The following is a 22,146-nucleotide window of genomic DNA, read 5'->3' as shown; positions in this document are numbered from 1 at the left end:
AAGAAACATCAGGTCTAGCTGTAGTCCTCAGTAACAAAATAACGATTTCTTCTATTTTAAGAGGAAAAAAGTATATGTATCCATATATTAGATCTATAATGCTTACAAATATATACTCTAATAAAATCCTTAAAGGCATACAAGCATACACAAGTTAACAGTAAAATTCCTAAAGCAGGCAGAGCTCGTTTGGACAGTTAATACAATGTCACTGCATTTCCAAGAATCCCAAGTGGTTCAGTATCTACCGATGTATGTAGGATACCATGTATAGAGTGGTTTATAAGAGGATAAATCATATGTAATGACTGGGTAGCCAGATTGCATTTTAATGTAACATGCCACAGGGACAAAATAATTTTGAGGTCAAATATAAGGGGTTAAGTGTGAAAGTGTGTTGATTGTAAGACACAAATTCCATGGTGTCATTGATACAGCCTCTGGAACTACGCAATACTACCCATATTTTTAAACAAAACAGATGCATCCCAGACTTTTCTGTTCATTTAAAGTATTGGAAAAATGTGGACAATAAAGCATCTGTTAAGTCCATTTTCTTCTTTATCTTCTCTTTGTTCCTCCAAACCCTGTTGGTTAAATATTACAAGAAGAGTGAGTTAGCTGTACGAAAATAAAAAATTATTTTTCTGAACTATATTTCTTATGGTATATTCAAGATCGAGGGAGAAACTTAAAAATAAATCACCAGTCCTGCACAGTGCAAGTAAAGAGTGGTCAATGTCTCTATTTTTTTCACTTATTTAAAAACCTCTTTAATGTGCAAAATGTATCCGTGCTTTAGAACTGTGGAGCATTGAAACGCACTTACAGAAAATGTAAGTCATTAAAGTTTTGATAGGAGTCAAATTTTTTTCCCCTTCTCACTCTACTTCCATCTATAACAAAGATTTTCATTTCTCATACTCTTGGTTCTTATGAATTTTCAGTACAGACTGCGCAAGTGCCCATAAAATATACACATATAGATATGAGATACGAGTCATGCTAGATTCTGTTACTGGAGATTCTCTTGTATCAATATATATATATTTTACATTGGATTATATGGTAAATTAGTTACTTAAGATGTGATAATATACTCAAACTAATTTGAACTCCTAGAAAACCCAAGAAGGACCATTTGGAGTGGAAGACTGTAAAGTCAAAAATATAACTCCAAAAATGTATGAATTTGTTCCCTTATTGGTTGCCGTTTTTGGTGACTTTTGCTCAAGCAAATGAGGTCTGTCCATTGGGGGAGCACCAGTTTTTGTTAAATAAAATAAACAAAAACCATACAATGTCTTCTCCCCCCTCCCCCCCCCCCCCCCGTTTTTTTTTTTTTTTTTTTTTTTTTTGTGTGTGTAAACTTACATCTTTGATAAATATTTACACACGCTCTCTTCCCTCCTTTGGAGGCATCTAGTGGATAAACCCAGTATTACACCCTTAAAATGACGCCCTATATTTCACTATGGTGTATTCCCTATATATGGGATAGTCCACATATTTTGGAGGCAATAGTGTTAAATAGACACCTTCCTATTCATGATTAAAACATTTATGCAGAGAGGTGACAGTCAAATCCTGACACCCCACCAGACAAAATCCTTACCTGATGTTGTTCTCACACCTGAACTCTGTGGTGTTTGAAATGGCTGAGAAGCTCCATACATTGGGCCATGGGAATAGGTAGGGCCAGACCAATTGTTAAAATATGGAGACTGGCAAGGTTGAGTTCTAAATGTAATGAAAAATAAATAAAATGTCTGTTAATACATTTCTTTCAAATGAGATGGACACATAACTATATATGAAGGTCAACATTAATAATCCTTAAAAGTTATAATTTTTTAAATTTATTATAATTTTTTTTTAAATCCCTGGCAGTGCGGGGAGAGAGGATTTAAAAGATACTATACATTTCATTTAACTTAGAAATGATGGATTAAAGCAGGAATCAGAAACCCTTTCCCAATAGCCATGTCTTTGTATGGATGTAGGGCCTCATTCATCTATATGGCTAAAAAGTAATCTACTAATGATAATAGTAATACTTACAAACACAGGACATGAGCTGGTTTCTTAATTTTGATCTATCAACAGCTTAGTAAATGGCCCACTAATTTGGTTTCCTTATATGGGATTGCCATATAATAAGGGTACAATATTTGTTAGCTTTTTACTATACAGCTGAAAGATCAAAATTAAGAAATGCTCTTTTCTTCTCCCCATGTCCTTTCATTTTCTCAGACATGTCTTGAATCTTCTCATCTAGGTTACCTTTCCCCATGTCCCTTTCTTTCCATTGCATATCACCTCTCTCCATGTGTCCGTCTCTCCTTATCAATCTCTCTTCTCTAAAGACAGTCCACTTCTATTTCTGGTAGAGTTCCGTTATCCCATTCTTTAACAATGTTTAAATCCTCCCCTACCCCCCCCCCCCCCCCACTTCACTCCCATTGCCACCCTTCACTGCCACTTTAATTTCACCTCACGTACACAGACACACACATAAAGGGCCGGCCTTAAGGGTGTGTGAGCTGTGCAGCCGCACAAGGCACCAGACAGCCGGCACAGTTTGCACATGCACAGGCTGGTCTACATTTGCCCCTGCTGTGTGGTAGTTGCTGGGGCTGGCCACAAAGCATTTTATTAATGGTGCAGTGTAAAAGCCGCACAAGAAGGACAATAGTTATTAGATGTTCCTTATTGGGCTATATGACATAATTTCATAAGCCCACATGACTATATTGTGCGGCCAGCAAGTTATTGGTAACCGACCAAGATATTAATAAATATTATCTCACTTCATAGTGTCCTTAAACCTCACTGCTTAATCACAAACCTGAGTTTGTGCCAATATTAATTATATCAAGTACTGCTGGACCCTTAGGACCAAGTTGTGATTTAGAACAAATTCATTTTTGTTCTTCCTGTGCATATTTTTACTTTGTCTATACACATCATAATTCCTTTAATTTTGTAAGGAAGCCTATAGTTGTGATTTAGAGACTTTATTTGATATAAACATCAATATCTTATCCTTTCTTTATGTTAAATAGATGAGCTCTGTTTTTTGTATGGTATGTACATAATGAACAGTTAGGGTCCCACATTAGGGATTGCAAGTCCCCATATCTATGTGTTTATTCTGATTGGCATGGTTTTGTCTCCCCATCAGGAATAAGCACAAATGGATGCTCTATATCTTGTACAAGATAATCCTTTGTGATTACATACAACTATGGGTGGATTATTTGGAGCCCCCACATTGAGGGGTTCATCAGTTACCCCATTACAATTTTCGATGGGATTTTAATTCTGTGAGCAACTACATTTATGGGTAAATTTAGGTTTCAGGTCTCCCCTGTAGGGGTTAATTGAATTGGAAGCACACTCTGAAGTCTAAAAGGGGTGTGTATTGCCCTACGGACCCTAAGCACGCCCCCGATGACGTGTCAATTAGCCGTATCACGTTATCCAATGGGCGGAGCTAAAACCTTCAAATGACCGGCAAGCTCGACTCGACGGGATTACCCTAGACAAAGGCGCCTGTATAGCACTGAAATGCGCATCAGGTAGGATGCTTTAGTTTTTAACTCCGGGACCCCTTAGTATGCCTGCCAGATACTCAGGAGGAACTTAATTTTTCATTAGACCCGCCTTCAGTCTAACCAAGGGGATGAGGGGGGAGTTACTCCCTCACATCTTTACTAGGCTGCAGTATTTCAGAAAGCAAGGGAAACAGCTAGTGAGATGCTCGTTTGGGGGCGATCCGTTTGTCCCTGGTATGCTGGAATAGAGGAGTCAGTGAATACATACCTAGAGCTGCTTTGAAGCAGCTAGTTTAGTGATCAGGACGTATTGAAGGGTAGTTGCTTGATTTGACTAAGGGAGCAACTGCTATGTTTACATTTGGGGTTAAGCCAGCCTCTAGTGGCTGTATCCGGACAGCCACTAGAGGCGCATCTGCGACACTGGAGGCATATTATGCCTCCATCGCACAGAGCGTCCATAGGAAAGCATTGAGAAATGCTTTCCTATTGACAGCTTGAATGCACGCGCGGCACATGCCGCGCATGCGCATTTGACTCCGCTGACGTCGGCGGGGGAGGAGAGGTCAACAGTGCACAGGGAGCACGGCGCTGGAATAAGGTAAGTAACTGAAGGGGTTTAAACCCCTTCAGTGCACTATAGTGTCAGGAAAACCGCTTTGTTTTCCTGACACTATAGTGATCCTTTAAACATTTCCTTCATATCTCTACTCAAGCTGTATTCTGAAAGTATTTATATAAGGCTTCTTTGCAATACAATGACTACATTCCAGATAACTTGTATCAATTGTTTTCAAACAAAGTTAGCTCCCATTTCTCTACTAGATTGTAACCACTGACTTGAATTTATAGGGTTATACAGGTGGTATCAAACTTTGTTGTATTTACCCCTATGTAAGGAAGCTGGCAGGCAACTTAGGAGATAGTCACTGAGTGTTTCACTTATTATTTGCGTATTTGTTTTCTCTAATAAAGATTTATTTTTATTAAAAAAAAAAATTATGTTTCATACCATTTGTATGGATCCCATATGTGGGTAATCAGTTTTGAGGCTTGATTCCATGCTCTTTAATCTGGGATCTTCTCTCAAAATTAGTATTTTTTCCATTTTTAATACATTTTGTCCCAGGAGACTGTGGATTTAGACTTTTGAAATGGATTAATGACACAATTGATTAAGTAATGTCAGGATGCTCTATTATAACAGCTGGCCTTTGATCCTGATTTCTTGTTCCCCCCCCCTGCACTGGATATCCTGTTAACACCTTGTCTTTGTGACTATTGGGAAGTGTTTGTGTAATCAAGTAACACCTTTTGACCAGCTAATGCCAAATGTGCTTTAAGTTCTTTGAATATGCAATTGACAGGACATGACTGTATTATGTAAAGACAACCCCTTTTGGATGTGTGGAGAATTGTTATAAGATCTGTGTTTTCCCCATTAAATTTAGGAGCAGTATTTTGTCATACACTTGTGTGACGGAGTACTGCTCTCCAAGCTTGTATTTCTGCTGTGTCCATTCCTTGTCTTCATACCTGAGAGAAAACATTGCTGTCTGCTGAATTTAAACCACAACAGTATGGTGTCAGAAGTGAGGGGAGTCCAGATCGGGTAAGGACATTTTCTGTTTTATTTTTGTGTTCTTTACCCTGTTTGGATTCTCTGAACAATTTTTTTGTGGTTGCAGAAAAGTAATGTTTTTTTGTTTTTGTTGTACTCTCAGAAGTTAAAAGGGTTTGAGTCCCCAAGTAGCTGTGCATTATAATATTTTACATAATATTGTATTTTTACAGCATACTTTATGTTATGGGTTAGAGTCCCATAATAAGTTGTTATTAAGTTTGGGTTAGAGTCCCATGTAAAGTTGTTGTTATTAAGTTTGGGTTAAAGTCCCATGTAAAGTTGTATAAGAGAAAAAAAATGGATATTTTATGGGTTAGAGTCCCATCTTACCGGTAAGTTGTATATAGTGGGTATAGCAGTCCCACTGAGTGACCAGAGTTAGTCACTATATTGGATGCACGGTTTGGACACAGTAGAATAAATTTTATTTTGTTTATTGCAGCGCTGCATGTATAGTTGTATTGTTTAAAAAGTGTGCATTGTTCATATATAAAGTGTTATATATTGTAAAGTGTTATCTGTGTGAAGTTGGAAATGGGCTCCAGTAATGGTAAAAAAAATTCCCAACAAAATTCTGTAAAATTTAAATCATCTAAAGATGTCCCTAATAGTGCTGCGTCACGTACTCCTCAAGTCAAGTCTCAGGGTCCTCGATTAGGCCAAACTCCATGCCAGTTTGTTCAAGAAACTATTGGAGATTACTATGCTGAGCCATTTTGTACAAATTTAGTTGTATGGTCAGAGAATTGTGATAAAATGATTTGTAATCCATGGTCAAGAGAGGGTTCTTTTAGTGATTTTCATTTGCAAATGCTGAAAGGTATGTGTATTAAAGGTTTTAAAAAGTGGGGTCCAGGTGGAGATCCAAAATGGGATAAGAAGTATATGCATAATGCAGCTACAGGATGGTTAAAGTGTGCTCAGTTATGGGTTGTTCCTGATCAGACTGCAAAGTATGTTCAGGCTTCTGCAGCACCTCCTGCTTATATGCCTTCTGTTGTACCATTATATCACAGTTTAGATAAAAAAAAATAAAAAAATAAATAAAGATTTTTTGGAATATTGATACGGATGAAATTTTAATGGCAATTGGTAGAAGGAAAAGGCATGTTGGACAGATGGTTGTGAGTCCTTCTGCAATGGTGAGATGCACTGCAGGAAGTGTTGATGTTGGTATGAAAGATGAGAAAGTGACTAAAAAGTCTGTGGATGTTGGTGCAGGGAATAAGCATGTTGTTAGTGTTTTAGTGGTGGATGAGGGTTATAAGAGTCATGGTGTACTAGTTCCCAGATGGAGTTGATTGCTCTTACACAACCTTGTATTGCTTTTAAAAATCAAGATGTGACTATTTATATTGATTCGAGATGTGCCTTTGGAGTGGTTCATGATTTTGGTGTCATTTGGCAGGCTAGAGGTTTTGTTGCAGCTGATGGTTGAACTGTTTCTCATTTTGCATTAATTGATGGATTATTGAGGGCCATACTGTTACCTAGATCCTTAGCTAGATCCCTCAAGCTTCTTCTGTGTTACTCGTCCGACAGTTCCATGGCTATGGACATGTCGGACGAAGAGGGGTATTGGCTATGCTAAAATAACGATTTGTAATTAACAGGTAAGATCATACAGTTACCAATATTTTATCCAGGTGCTTAACATGTGCAAGAGTTAATACTACCAAACCACAGTTTAGTAAACATGACCACCTTCCTCCAGTGGAAGGCCCAATGTTACATTTACAAATTAACTTCATGCATATGAAAATGGCAAAAGTGGACTCAAGTATTTACTTGTATTGTAGACACGTTTTGGCTGTTATGATTAATAATGATAAAGGAACTTCTTCCACTTCAGCAGTTACACAGCAGGTTTGTAAAATGTATAGATTGGAAATTTCATATACCCTATCACCCTCAGTCATCAGGGCAAGTAGAAATAATGAATTGAACGATAAAGGAGAAATTGACAAAAGGAGGCTTGGGTAGCACACGTAATTGGCCAGACAATTTGCCAGCAGTTTTAGCTGAAATCAGAATGACCCCTAGTTCCACTACGGGTTATTCACCCTTTGAAATTTTAATGGGGAGACCTTTTCCAACTTCATGGTGTAAGTCTAAAGGTGCTCCGATGGTGAGTGGAGACCTAAATGTTGTGTTATATGTATTGAACCTTGTAGACGAATTGAATGGCATCTATGGTGATTTGTCTCTATCTCTTCCTCATCCTTCAGGTACAACCACACATCCTTTCAGGCCTGGAGACCAAGTCTTGGTGAAATCCCTCTTCAAATCCTTCAACAACCGTTGTTGCCATCACCAGAAGAGCTGTTCTGACCGAGGAGAACCAGATGTGGATTCGTGAAAGCTGATTAGAAAGATGTCCCATCAAGCACTCTGGATATTCCAAGCAAAGAATAATCAACCTCAGACTGATCCAGAATGAACAATAGTGCTCGGTGCACCCTAATTATTCTTCTTTCCATGGGACTTGGTTATGCGCTGATTAATATTATTTGATCCCAAAGAACAGTGATAGTAAAATATGTTATTAATATATTTCACTCTAAGCAGGCTTTATCTTCTTCATCATGGGAAACAGACAATCATTTTATTGGATCTGCAAAGAATTTATACCAAGCGCTAAAATGTAACTAATTGTTTAATAAACCTTAATTCGTCCAGGAGGGAGGGACGGTCTTATTATAGCCATGGCTCCCCGGAGATTTTCTTCAGAAATAACGGTTCTGAAGTTTTTTTTCTTCCCTGAGTGCTATAATAGACATTTAATTAATTTACTGATATGTTATTCTTTCAGAATAAAAGATTGGAATGAAATGGATTAATGACACAATTGATTAAGTAATGTCAGGATGCTCTATTATATAACAGCTGGCCTTTGATCCTGATTTCTTGTTTCCCCCCCCTGCACTGGATATCCTGTTAACACCTTGTCTTTGTGACTATTGGGAAGTGTTTGTGTAATCAAGTAACACCTTTTGACCAGCTAATGCCAAATGTGCTTTAAGTTCTTTGAATATGCAATTGACAGGACATGACTGTATTATGTAAAGACAACCCCTTTTGGATGTGTGGAGAATTGTTATAAGATCTGTGTTTTCCCCATTAAATTTAGGAGCAGTATTTTGTCATACACTTGTGTGACGGAGTACTGCCCTCCAAGCTTGTATTTCTGCTGTGTCCATTCCTTGTCTTCATACCTGAGAGAAAACATTGCTGTCTGCTGAATTTAAACCACAACAACTTTCCCTTCAGTCTTGTTTTTTTACCTTTAGGACTTATAGAGAGCACTGTTCTATCTTCTAATTTCAACAATTCATTGTGCTAACAGAATAGCCAGCAAATGCATAGATCTTGGTCAAAGTCTAGTAACCATGACACTCCTCCGTGTCAGTCATTTCACAGGATATAATTCTGTGGCAATGGAATGAAAATTGGTTTAGGGATTCTGACTGCATAGACCAGGCAATCCCTTAGTTCTGCTGCTCATCAGTCATGTCATGTCTCAGTCATGTGGCACAGCCCGGTAGAAAGATTGCACGGGTTAATGTGCAGATCAGTGAATCAGCACTTTGTAGAGAGCTTAGGAATCTGTTAGTCAGGCCCACATTCACATTGACACAATGTGCAGGGTTTGAAACAAATAAAATACATAGAGCTCAGATTTTAGGCAGACATAGAAGGGAGAGGACAGGGATTGTTTTGTCTTGTTCAACTAAATCTGTAAAATTTGAGTTTATCGCATCTTTCAAACCTACACTTTGTGTACAAGTGAAGGGCATGGGGGTGGTGGGGCTGAAATGCAGGTTTCAACACAAATTCTGCAAGTTTGCTATCACTTATCACAGAAAAACTAATATATTACTGCCTAAAAGAGATGCGAATGGATGAGCGCGCGCGCACACACACAGCCAACCCCATGACACTAAAGCCATGCGTTGTATCAATTTGAGGTGGTTAGTAACTAAAGCACACACTCTAGATATCAGACTGAACCACAAGCTGTATACATGCAGGGTCGTCTTTAATATTGATTGGGCCCTGGGAAAGCATTTGCTTGGGCCCCCTGGACCCACTCCCTGGCATGCAATCATGCCTCCACCCCAACGCAGTGGGCGAACATACACTGGCAGACATACTGACACACACAGACAAATACACTGGCAGACATACTGACATACACACACAGAGACATACACTGTCAGACAGGCATACTGTACTGACACATACGGACACATACACTATCAGACATACTGAAACACAGACACATACACTATCAGATATACTGACACACACAGACACAGACACACACAGACACATACACAGATACACGGACAGACAAACTGACATACATATAACATTTACATTTTAAGCCCACCCTCCAGTTTCCTACCTTTTGCTGGAGGGTGGCATCCCTGGGATCCAGTGTGCTGCCTGTGGATGATGTGAGTGAGGAGCCCCCATCCTCACTGCCTCCTCCTCCTCCCTCCCGTGCAGGTCCTTCTCCCGCACAGCAGCTCTTTATGGGAGGAAGTGACACTCAGCACTCACTTCCTCCCAGTGCTGATGAAAAGCTAGGGGCCCGGTCACGCTGTTAAAGGGCCACAGCGCCCGACCGGGCCCCTGCTAGTACAAGCCCACTGGGTGGCCCTAAGTGCATGGGCCACCCGGTGGGACTCCTTACAGTGCGGGGCCCGCCTAAAGCGTCCGGGAAACATTTTTTTTTTTTAGGGCAGCGGGGCCCACGGGACAGCTGCCTTGGGCCCCCAGGAGTAATTGGGCCCGGGGCAGCTGCCCCGTTTGCCCCGTGTTAAAGACGGGCCTGTATACATGACTATAGCTGTGTACTTGACTATATGTACAACTATCTTCTCTAATTTCCAGACAATCCCTTTAATAGAGTGCCAAATGAAAAAGTCTGGCAGCATCTAAGGTGCAAGATGCATATTTTGCTGCTTCATGCCAGATACTTTGTTTTTTATAAATTGCAAAAAAACACTTGTGTGTAAACTTAACTATTCTTCCCTTTTTCACAGGATTTAAAGGACAATTCCTTCAATAGAGTGCCAAATGTGAAAAAAGGAGAAAAAAATAAATCAGTTTTTCATTAAGCGTACAAAGCTCAGTAATTTCTCACCTCCGATTGCCAAACAAGTATCCAAGTACACCACCAGTTCCTAAGCCAGTCCAAAAACCTGGCCCTTGGGTGCTACCGCTGCCAAATGTAGAAGTGCCACCTAAACCACCATAACCTGCTGAAGACCCTAAATGCAGAAAAAAAAATAGTTAAAAAATGGAACTCATCAATCAATATTAATGTCTTTAAGGTGCAAGTTCTTTTCACATCATTGGGAAAAAGCCATTTAGTCTTTTTGCCATTACATTGCTCAGTTTTAATATTACTCTTTCATTTAGGGTAGGCACACATATTATACACTGTGTTTTCTAAAGAGACCACCCAGGCAAAAATCGGACAGTATCCAAGGTGCAAAAATACATAATTATTCTCCTTGATGCCAGATGCTTGGTTTTTGTTAAAATAAAAAATATAAAAATTGTAAAAAAAAAAAAAAAATCTTCTCCCCTTTTCAACAGGACTGGTTAGGTACATAGAGCTAGGTGTTCTTGTCAAGTATTTTAAGTAGAAAAAAACAAAAAATCATAACCAATAATAATTAAAACAATTAGAACAGATTTTGAAATCTGTAGTACTATATTTTAATATACATATACTAACTTATTATTTGCTTTTATATAGAGCCAATTTATACTGCAATGCTTTACAAATTTTATAAGCAGGGAAAATGTAACAATAAAATGAGTTGATTATTGCAGAGAACAGAACGCTTTCTTAGTTCTAACCTAGCCTAGGCCTGATAATCCCTAAACAACGATTGCATCAGACTTCCTGCATCATGTAAACAAGCTATTAGCGGATTTATTAATCATACCACTGCATTATAATGTTAGAGCACCCTGAAGTGGTCATTGTTTAGAATTTCAAATACATATTTATATATAGGTGGCAATATTACATTGTACCGGATGTCCATTCTTTGGACATATGGTAATACGTACTGGCCCAAATTGCCCCATTGGAGAGAAGGACAAGGTCTTGTTATAAAAGACTGAACCCAGAACACAGAGGGGAGAAAGGAAAATCAAAATACCTGGAATACATACACAAAACTTTCTTTTATCATTCATTGGTATCTTGCCAAATGCACTATAAGACATTTTTAATGTAACCAACTTTTACCAACATTTTCTATAATGTTTTCTCTGAATAAATCCTTGTCATTTCTGCTACGTGCCAAGCAACAAGATTTCATACCTCATAACACACACTGCTAATTGGTATACTCTGGACACCATACTGCAGAAACTGCAGTTCAATGCAGTGAGGTGCCCCCATTCCCAGAGGATCGGTATAGTATCACATTTATTATTCCCAATTCTATTTTGGTGTTCTCTAGGCTGATCTGACTAGTGTTGCAATTGAAATAGGGTGTAAGCTTGGTGGGTCATTGCTCCCACAATCTATTCTCTGGAAGCTGGCCCTAGAGATGTGATTTTTTTTCTCTCAGAGACTGAACACATTCAGCAATATTCTGTTGATTTTGCCTGGTTTTCTGATGGTCGCGCTAAAATAAATAAAATGTAATTTCCTAAGCAGATAATTATATAACTAATAATTATAAGTATAGATGATAATGGAAGTCATACTCAACATTTTTAAATAAAGTGAATTTATTCTTTTTTTTATTTAAGAGCTAAATCAGTGCATTACATATACAGATCTTATATATTTTTAGTCTCCACTCCTTAAAAAAAAAAAAAAAAAAAAAAAAAAAATCATTTAAAAACTCACTTTTTCACAGAAGCACATCAATTCAACTGTTAATGGCTTAAAAAAAAAACCCTCACCAAGTCTTCCTTGAATACCATTCTACCAATCTACTTCTCTAATACTATCCTTACCTTTTGTGCCACATTACCCCACTCCCTCTAGCATGTAAGCTCAGTGAGCAGGGCCCTCAACCCCTCTGTTCCTGTGCATCAAACTTGTCTGGTTACAATTACATGTTTGTTAGTCCACCCATTGTAAAGTGCTACATAATTTGTTGGCGCTATATAAATAAATAAATAAATAAATAAATAATCTACATATAAAAATATAAATATGTGTTGCATCTACCGATGCCTCTGCCTCCCCGGTAAATAAAGAGTTAAAAACTCTTTATTCACTTACCTTATCCCAGTGCCAATGTCCCTCGGCGCTGGGTCAAAGCCCCGTCCCCTCTGTCCCACTTCGAGCGGGGTCTAATGCGCATTCTAAATGCTTTTCTATGGGGAAAAAAAATCTGACGCTTGAGGTCCTCATGCAGAATGTGAGGACGTCTAGCGTCAGATAACAGACCAAAATCCGTTACAATTCTGGAAACGTCCCCAGTGGCTCTCTGGTAGACAGCCACAGAGGGCAGACTTAGTGCTGCAATGTAAACATTACTTCACTTAGCTGAAGTGGTCTGGGTGACTACAGTGTCCCTTTAAGCTATACTAATCAGCATAACTCTACACTACATATTCTATAATAATTGGTGCTATAGATTTATTCAATTCTGAAAATTGTGAAGTCATGTCTTAAAGGTTTTCAGTCTATGTGTTAGTTGTTTAATATAGTCTCACATTTAGAAATAAATGGTTTGATCTTGGTTTCTTTCTTCATGTATAGAGATATATAAAGAGATCGGTTTCCTCACTACTTTTGCACTCCAAAGCTCGCAGGGTATATATCATACCACTTCCTCTCAGTGAGGTAATTCAGGATGCATCTCCTTTGTACAATTGTTATAATACTAAAAGCAAATAGGAGTTAAAAAAAGAAGGGCTTTGCAAACCTGTGAAGTCAGACTTGAATCCTGGAGGAGGGGGGCTGTAGCCAGGAGGTGGAGGGGCTGTCGCATGGGTTTGGTGACCATATCCATACTCATCAGGCTGAGGCTGTTGCGGAATTGCAGGCCCACTAAGGAATAATTTATACACTCCATAAGCCAGCACCAAAATCACAACAACGACGATGGCACTGCTGCCATCACTAGACGAGGGAGAATTCCAGCTTTTCGAATGCCCTTGGAAAAACCCAGATCCGTGTCCACCAGCACTGTAACTACCATCATTAGATCTCTTCCAGCCTTCCTCAGTGTACTCTAGAGTGTACTCCAAACCACAGGAGCCACGGAGTACATAGGGATCCTCAGGGTAGTCAAAACCCTCACAGTTTACTTCCACTTTTCCAAATCTGTAAGAGTTGTCCATGTCTACCTTGCATTCCCACTAAGAGTTAAAAGAAACATGATTATTTTCCCTGCAAACGTCCACAGCATTGTCTGCTCTGGGGAGTAAGAAGGTAAAAGTTATTTATAATAGAGGACTTTCATTTTTCATAGTATATTTGTAATACAGTAAACACAAAAAAAGTTATCACCATTTGTTTTCCATTTCTGTTGGTTACCAGTGAGACCCAAAAAGAACCTATGGTTCCCACCAACCACATACCTTCTCATATAGGACCAGGACCATCTACATATCCACAGACAGGGATTGTAAAGTCCAGGCGCAGAGATCTGGAGCTGATCTTGAGCTCCAGGAAAGTGTAATTGCAATTTTTTTTTATTTGCCATATTTGATACCCTAAAATAATACACTATATTTGGGTTGTGTCCCTTCTATTTTTCATATTGCTACTTTGGAACGAAGGACTTCAATTGCAAGCGCTGCTTCCTGCCATTCTCTTATTTATTCTCATCTACGACCAGGAGGAAGTTCGGGCTGCTACAGGTACACAAAGCAATCGCTCTCTTTTTCACATTTGTACCAGTAATATATGCAGATTTTTATGTGATCTCTTACAATTTACAATAAACATTGAGTTAAAAACAAACAGCAAATAACGTTTACTATGCAAGCAAAACATTAGTAACACATTTATTATGATATCATAGCTATAATTGTCAATAAAGATCAGAAGACTAGAAATTTAAAAATAAAGAATAATAGTAATAAGAAAGATTCTTAACTTTCAGACAAAATTTTGAGCATTTTAGTCTAAACAAGGTATGGGGAAACAAAGAGAGTAGGCAATTTAAACTTTTCAGCTCTAAGTATTACAATTTGGCATTCAGGTTTGATTTCAAGTAGAATTTATTCTGTCTGTCATTCTTCTAATAATACCAACTAACATCTGTGGGCCAGGCCATACTTGAAGACTATAGAAACCCAACAATAAACCTCCTGGTCAATTAATTTGCTATAATGATTTCCCATCCTAATGTTACACAATTATTTAGCTTTGGGATCAGATTCTCTATTTTCCATTGATCCCAGGCCTGGACTGGCCATCAAGCAAACCAGGTAAATGCACGGTGGGCATCGATGACCATGGGCTGAGTCCGGCAGGGTAGCACTGGCCCTTACAGGGACCATGGTCCCTTCAGGGGCTGGAGGAGAGATTCGCAGGCCGGAGTGGGAGAATTGACTCGGACAAGCTCTGTGCGTGCCGGGCAGCCTGTCTTCTCGTGAGCGCCGCTCTGAAATTCCGGCGATCGCGAGAGGCAGAAATGGTCTGTACCATGCGGAAGTACAGACCAAATAAATGGCCGGCTGGCCCGCCAGGGATCTGTGTGCGGCGTACCCCATCTCACTGGACCACCAGGGATCTGCGTGCTCCCTCTCCCCTGCAAGGTAATAGGGAGTAAATGAGAGAATATATAATTTTTTTTATTATTTAATGAAGCCACTATCCTACCCCCTATACACATACTACACCCCCTTTATATACACTGTTATATACATCCACTACATCCCCTTATATACACACAGTACACCCCATTATATACACCCCCTTAAATACACACAGTATGCATTTGCATATAATCAATGTTTCAGTCCATTTTCTTGATATATTAAGAAAAGTCTGGTCATTTGGTCTGAAATTGTGAATGTATGCTATTGCACAGCAGTAAAAACAATTATGTTATCTTGTGTTTTTGTGTGTGTTTTTTTAAGTAATAAAAGTGTACTCTTCACTTTGGCTTACAACTGGATATATTTCAGTCTATGCCAATTCAATTCCCATAGGAAAGCATTGGGGGGCTATTGCGCATGTTTGGCAATATGCTGCGCTTCACCGCACCAATCATCTGCTCATAGAGATGCATTGCATCAGTGCATCTCTATGGGGAGTGATCAGCGCCTCCATGCCGAGTGTGCAGCACTGGACTAGGAAGCATTTCTAGTGGCCGTCTGAGTGACTGTCACTTGAGATGTGCCTAGGCAGCAATGTAGACATTGTCTTTTCTCTGAAAAGGTAGCATTTACAGTGCTCAGCCTACAGGGACAGGCTACAGAAACCAGAACCACTACATTAAACTGTAGTAGTTCTGGTGACTATAGTGTCCCTTTAATACGACGTATTTCTCTCACTGGTCGACTCTGAGTTACAGGGAGAGCAGGAGACAGCAAGAGAAGATGCATTTTGTTTGTATCTTTCTCCCCCAAGCCCCTTTCATGTGTCTTAGCCCCAGCCCCTCTGTTTCTTTCTCCCTTTCCTCAGCCCTTCTGTGAGTCTCTTTCCAGTACCTTTATGTGTATCTTTCCCCACAGCTCCTCTGTGTGTCTCATTCTCCCCTTTTCCAGCCCCTCTGTGTGTCTCTTGTTCCCCTCCCTTTCCCAACCCCTCCGTCTCTTTCTCCCCACACGCCTCTGTGTCTTTTTACTCCCCAGCCCCTCCATGTGTCTCATTCCATCCTCCCCAGTCTTCCATGTGTCTCAGTAGCCCCCACATGTGCCCCATTAGCCCCAACCCTCCATGTGTCCTATTAGCCCTCCCTCCGTCCATATAGCCTCCAGCCCTCCATGTGTCCCTATACCCCCACCTAGCCCTCCATGTGTCCCTATACCCCCGTGCCAGCCCTCCATGTCTCCCATTAGATTCCCCCCACCCCAGCTCTCCCATTAGTTCCCCCCCAGCACTCCCTGTGTTCCATTAGTCCCCCCAGCCCCATTAGTTCCCTCCAGCTCTCCCTGTGTCTCATTAGTCGTCCCCACAGCTCTCCCTGTGTCCCATTAGTCGTCCCCCCAGCTCTCCCTGTGTCCCATTAGTCGTCGTCCCCAGCTCTCCTTGTGTCCCATTAGTCGTCGTCCCCCCAGTCCGGCCCTGCTATACCCACTTATATACACACACAGTACACCCCCTGCACTCGCACACACAGTACACAAACTCTATACCTCCTAAATATACAGTACACTCCTTGCATTCACAAACTATACCCCTATAAAGACACACTACAACACCCCCTACACTCACACACTCTATACCCCTTGTGTACACACACACACACACACACACCCCCTATGCATTCACACACACACACACACACACACTATACACACACAGTACTTTATTTTCCCTATAAATACACATTTTATACCCCTATACACACACACAATTTACACCCCCTATACATACATTCATTGCCGCACCTACACACACACACACACACACTAGAACCCCTATATGCATACAACCACTAAAGATCCTAGGATACACACAATGCAACCCCCTGCGTCTCCTAGATACACACAGTACAGCCCTCACATGCGTACACTACACCACCTAGTCCCACATACTCAACAGGTACTATAAAAACACACACTACAGCCCCTAGCCACGCACAGTACGCCACAAACTAACCCTTTTACACACAAACTACAAATGCAAATAGTCCCCTATATACACAAGCATCCTCCAAACACATACAACACCACAGGGACCATACACCACAGGGAGCATACACACATTAACAGTCCTGTTCCACATTTGTTCTCTGGTATCCCACTATTGAGGACACCAAATTATTGAGACAAATCACTAGCAAATACGGCACATGTTTATGTTGAACAAAAACAAAACCAGAAAATTTACTTCACCACAAAGCACTGGATGCTCTGGAGGGGCATCACACAAACATAAACACACCTCCTTTATGGCTCTGCCCCTCATAGTGGGCCGCTCTGCCTTTAATTGCCCAGGCTAAATTTTTGTCCCAGTCTGGCCCTGACTGATCCTGCATATAAATAAGCTACAGACTGCATTCTAGTCTAATTAATGAGAGAGATTATATCAATATAGTCTAGAGTTAAAGGGACACTCCACTGCCCCAAAAAAACTAAAATAATTTTTAAAAAACGGTTTAGTAGATATAATCCAACTAAAACACGTATTTAATTATGCATTTTTTCATTGAAATTAAATCTAAAAACAGCTTGCAAAAGCTGCAGTTCTCTTGTCTGCTGCCTTTGCAATTCCTCTATTTCTAACCAAGCCCAGATTTTCTTTAGCAATCTAATTACCAACTTCACAATGCAGCTCAATGAGAAGTCTTTGCAAAGAAGGTGCACTGAGCAATTGCTGCCTCTTGAAATTATATCCACTAAGCTAACCAAACCAGGAAGTAACAGGACCAGTTGTCGGACTGACAGCCTGGTACAGAGTGTCTCTTTAATGCCATGTGAAATTCACAAGTGATTGAATACTGACAGCAATATACAAAATAATAATTCATGCAAAATATGTTATCTTGAAAATGGAATTCTGTCAGGCCAATAGATTATTGTGCCCTCACTTCTTATCAATATATACCCTAGATCAGGGATAGGCAACCTTCGGCACTCCAGATGTTGTGGACTACATCCCCCATAATGCTCTTACACACATAATGCTGGCAAAGCATCGTGGGAATCCAAAACATCTGCAGTGCCAAAGGTTGCCTATGCCTGCACTAGATATATCCAATCTTAAATAGTACAAAAATCGACAAAAAAGAAAAAAGTTACCTGAACGTCAATGCCATCCCAACCTCTGTTATGACACTGTACCACCTGTGGCATCACCTTGCAGCCAGCACTGCCACCAGTGCATTTCAGCTGTGGTACAGGGGACGTGCGGCGACTATTTGTGTATCGTTCTGAATACAAAGTGATCGCTTGAATATCTCTCAGCAGCACTCGGTCTGCAATGAAACATACATTGCTCCTAAAGTGATAGTATATAACCAATGAAGCTTAAAAGGTTTATAGCACAGATTATACATCTATAAAACATCATACCTCTCTCTAAACATTTCTGAGTCTCTACAAATGATCGCCTTGGCCAGTTCTAGGCTATTTATCAATCTTTTCATACAATATTACATTACATTATTATGTTATTTCATTATATTTATATGTGACAGAAATTAGTTTCATTAGACTGTCGTGAAGATAAATGAACATGTGGTGTGGAAATACTGTTGTATGCCAAAGCTAAAGGATCTGTTACATAAGAGTGATCCTTAAAGGACCACTCTAGGCACCCAGACCACTTCAGCTTAATGAAGTGGTCTGGGTGCCAGGTCCAGCTAGGGTTAACTAATTTTTTTATAAACATAGCAGTTTCAGAGAAACTGCTATGTTTATCAATTAGTTAAGCCTTCCCCTATTTCCTCTAGTGGCTGTCTCACTGACAGCCGCTAGAGGCGCTTGCGTGATTCTCACTGTGAAAATCACAGTGAGAGCACGCAAGCGTCCATAGGAAAGCATTATGAATGCTTTCCTATGTGACCGGCTGAATGCGCGCGCAGCTCTTGCCGCGCGTGCGCATTCAGCCGACGGGGAGGAACGGAGGCGGAGAGGAGGAGGAGAGCTCCCCGCCCAGCGCTGGAAAAAGGTAAGTTTTAACCCTTTTCCCCTTTCCAGAGCCGGGCGGGAGGGGGTCCCTGAGGGTGGGGGCACCCTCAGGGCACTCTAGTGCCAGGAAAACGAGTATGCTTTCCTGGCACTAGAGTGGTCCTTTAATATGTTTACACTACTGGGGACACAGTAGCTTTTGCTACTATGCCAAGAACATATTTGTGAACATACCTCCCAAGTGTCCCTCTGTCACTAATTTCTATCATAATGTCCTCCCCCCGCCCCCGAAGCTCCATATTATTTATGTGTGTAAGAGTATAACAGAGCTCCAGAGCAATAATACTCACAGTCACATCTTTAAACGACATGAATGTGTTTAGAAATCGGTCTGTGTAAAAACGATAAGCTTTTCTTCTCCTAAATTATATTATAGTTCATAAAAATTGGTTACAGTAAGTCATCTACAATTTATCAGAACAGGCCTGCCCCTGATAACACCCTGAAAATTAAAGCATCCCTCTTTGTCCATTCGAAATATTGGAAAGTTTGGCAGTTAAGCAAGACAAAGTTAAGTTAAAAAGCAATTATTAAAACTATATATTAAACCTATACATTTGTTTGCAGTCTGCCAAGCAATTTCCTATAAAGAGCCACCATGACAGTATATGACAGGTGCCTTCATACCCAGCTTGTGTTACCACCATTACCTTCCTGCCATGGCTCCATACTCACCTTGTGTGTGCACCACCTCCTTGCCATGTCTCCATACTCAGCTTGTGTTACCACCACCTCCCTGCCATATGTCCATGCCCACCTTCTGTTACCACCATCTCCCTACCAGGTCCCCATGCCTAACTTGTGTTACCACCTCCCTGCCATGTCTCCATGCCCATCTGGTGTTACCACCACCTACCTGCCATGTCCCCGTGCCAATCGTGTGTTACCACCACCTCCCTGCCATATGTCCATACCCACCTTCGGTTACCACCATCTCCCTATCATATGTCCATACCCACCTTCGGTTACCACCATCTCCCTATCATATGTCCATACCCACCTTCTGTTACCACCATCTCCCTACCATATGTCCATACCCACCTTCTGTTACCACCATCTCCCTACCATATGTCCATACCCACCTTCTGTTACCACCATCTCCCTACCATATGTTCATACCCACCTTCTGTTACCACCATCTCCCTACCATATGTCCATACCCACCTTCTGTTACCACCATCTCCCTACCATATGTCCATACCCACCTTCTGTTACCACCATCTCCCTACCATATGTCCATACCCACCTTCTGTTACCATCTCCCTACCATATGTCCATACCCACCTTCTGTTACCATCTCCCTACCATATGTCCATACCCACCTTCTGTTACCATCTCCCTACCATATGTCCATACCCACCTTCTGTTACCACCATCTCCCTACCATATGTCCATACCCACCTTCTGTTACCATCTCCCTACCATATGTCCATACCCACCTTCTGTTACCATCTTCCTACCATATGTCCATACCCACCTTCTGTTACCACCATCTCCCTACCAAGTCCCCACGCCTATCTTGTGTTACCACCTCCCTGCCATGTCCCCGTGCCAATCATGTGTTACCACCACCTACCTGACATGTCCCCATGCCAATCTTGTGTTACCACCACCTCCACCCGGCCATGTCTCCATGCCAATTTTGTTGTTTCCACCACCTCCTTTCTGCCATGTCTCCATACCCACCTGGTGTCACCACCACCTCCCTACCATGTCTCCATACCCACCATGTGTTACCATCTCACTGACATGTCTCCTGACCCACCTTGTGTTACCACCACCTACCTTCCATGTCTCCATAACCACCTTGTGTTACTACCCCCACCTCCCTGCCATGTCCATACCCACCACATGTTACCTCCACCACCTCCCTGCCATGTCTCCATACCCACCTGGTGTCACCACCACCTCCCTACCATGTCTCCATGCCCACCTGGTGTCACCACCACCTCCCTACCATGTCTCCATACCCGCCATGTGTTACCATCTCACTGACAGGTCTCCTGACCCACCTTTTGTTCCCATCTCACTGACAGGTCTCCTGACCCACCTTGTGTTACCACCACCCACCTTCCATGTCTCCATAACTACCTTGTGTTACTACCCCCACCTCCCTGCCATCCATGTCCATACCCACCACATGTTACCTCCACCTCCTCCCTGCCATGTCTCCATACCCACCTGGTTTCACCACTACCTCCCTACCATGTCGCCATACCCACCATGTGTTACCATCTCACTGACATGTCTCCTGACCCACCTTGTGTTACCACCACCTACCTTCCATGCCTCCATAACCACCTTGTGTTACTACCCCCACCTCCCTGCCATGTCCATACCCACCACATGTTACCTCCATACCCACCTGGTGTCACCACTACCTCTCTACCATGTCTCCATACCCACCTGGTGTCACCACTACCTCTCTACCATGTCTCCATACCCACCTGGTGTCACCACTACCTCCCTACCATGTCTCCATACCCACCTGGTGTCACCACTACCTCCCTACCATGTCTCCATACCCACCTGGTGTCACCACTACCTCCCTACCATGTCTCCATACCCACCTGGTGTCACCACCACCTCACTACCATGTCTCCATACCCACCTGGTGTCACCACCACCTCCCTACCATGTCTCCATACCCACCTTGTGTTCCCATCTCACTGACATGTCTCCATAACCACCTTGTGTTACCACCACCTCCCTACCATATGTTTATACCCACCATGTGTTACCACCTCCCTGCCATGTCTCTATACCCACCTTGCTGGTTCCAGCAGTGAACCTGAGCCAGTTGCATGGTGGAGAGGAGGGCCAAAGCCAGACACATGCCAGCTGCTGCCATCTTCTCAACAGGTAGATGTCTTGATGCTCTTTTGTGTCTCTTACAATTAGTCTGTCACTCAGTGAGCCTCTAACCCGCAGGGCTCGCACTCTATCCGCTTTATACCCGCACACGGCTGCCCGAGCTCCTTACACTAGGTTACATCAGCAGCAGTCAGCAGGGAGCTTGTTGACTTCCGCATCCAAACCTGTCACATTCCTATTGGCTGTTCAGTGACAAGTGGGCGTGGCATACAGGACGCTGTCATCCATGTTAACATACGATTATTAAATAAAGTTTCGTTCGTAAAAAAAACCCAAAACAAAACATTC

The 22,146-nt window shown here is 41.5% G+C and overlaps 1 protein-coding gene across 1 annotated transcript; it reads right to left on the bottom strand.

Annotated features, from left to right (window-relative positions):
* Positions 1–268: 268 nt before the first annotated feature.
* Positions 269–22,037, bottom strand: SARAF (store-operated calcium entry associated regulatory factor). The gene is made up of 6 exons (XM_063458723.1): positions 21,754–22,037; positions 18,094–18,269; positions 13,098–13,533; positions 10,334–10,460; positions 1,616–1,740; positions 269–587 (listed from the first exon to the last, which is right to left on the bottom strand). Exons 1-6 carry the CDS (start codon positions 21,833–21,835, stop codon positions 562–564), a joined length of 972 nt encoding a protein of 323 aa, XP_063314793.1. The 5' UTR covers positions 21,836–22,037; the 3' UTR covers positions 269–561.
* Positions 22,038–22,146: the final 109 nt, after the last annotated feature.

The sequence above is a fragment of the Pelobates fuscus genome, chromosome 6, assembly GCF_036172605.1.
Source record: "Pelobates fuscus isolate aPelFus1 chromosome 6, aPelFus1.pri, whole genome shotgun sequence".
Taxonomy (NCBI): Eukaryota; Metazoa; Chordata; class Amphibia; order Anura; family Pelobatidae; genus Pelobates; species Pelobates fuscus.
The sequence above is the reverse complement of the archived record's forward strand: the minus strand, read 5'-3'. Positions and strand labels throughout refer to the sequence as shown.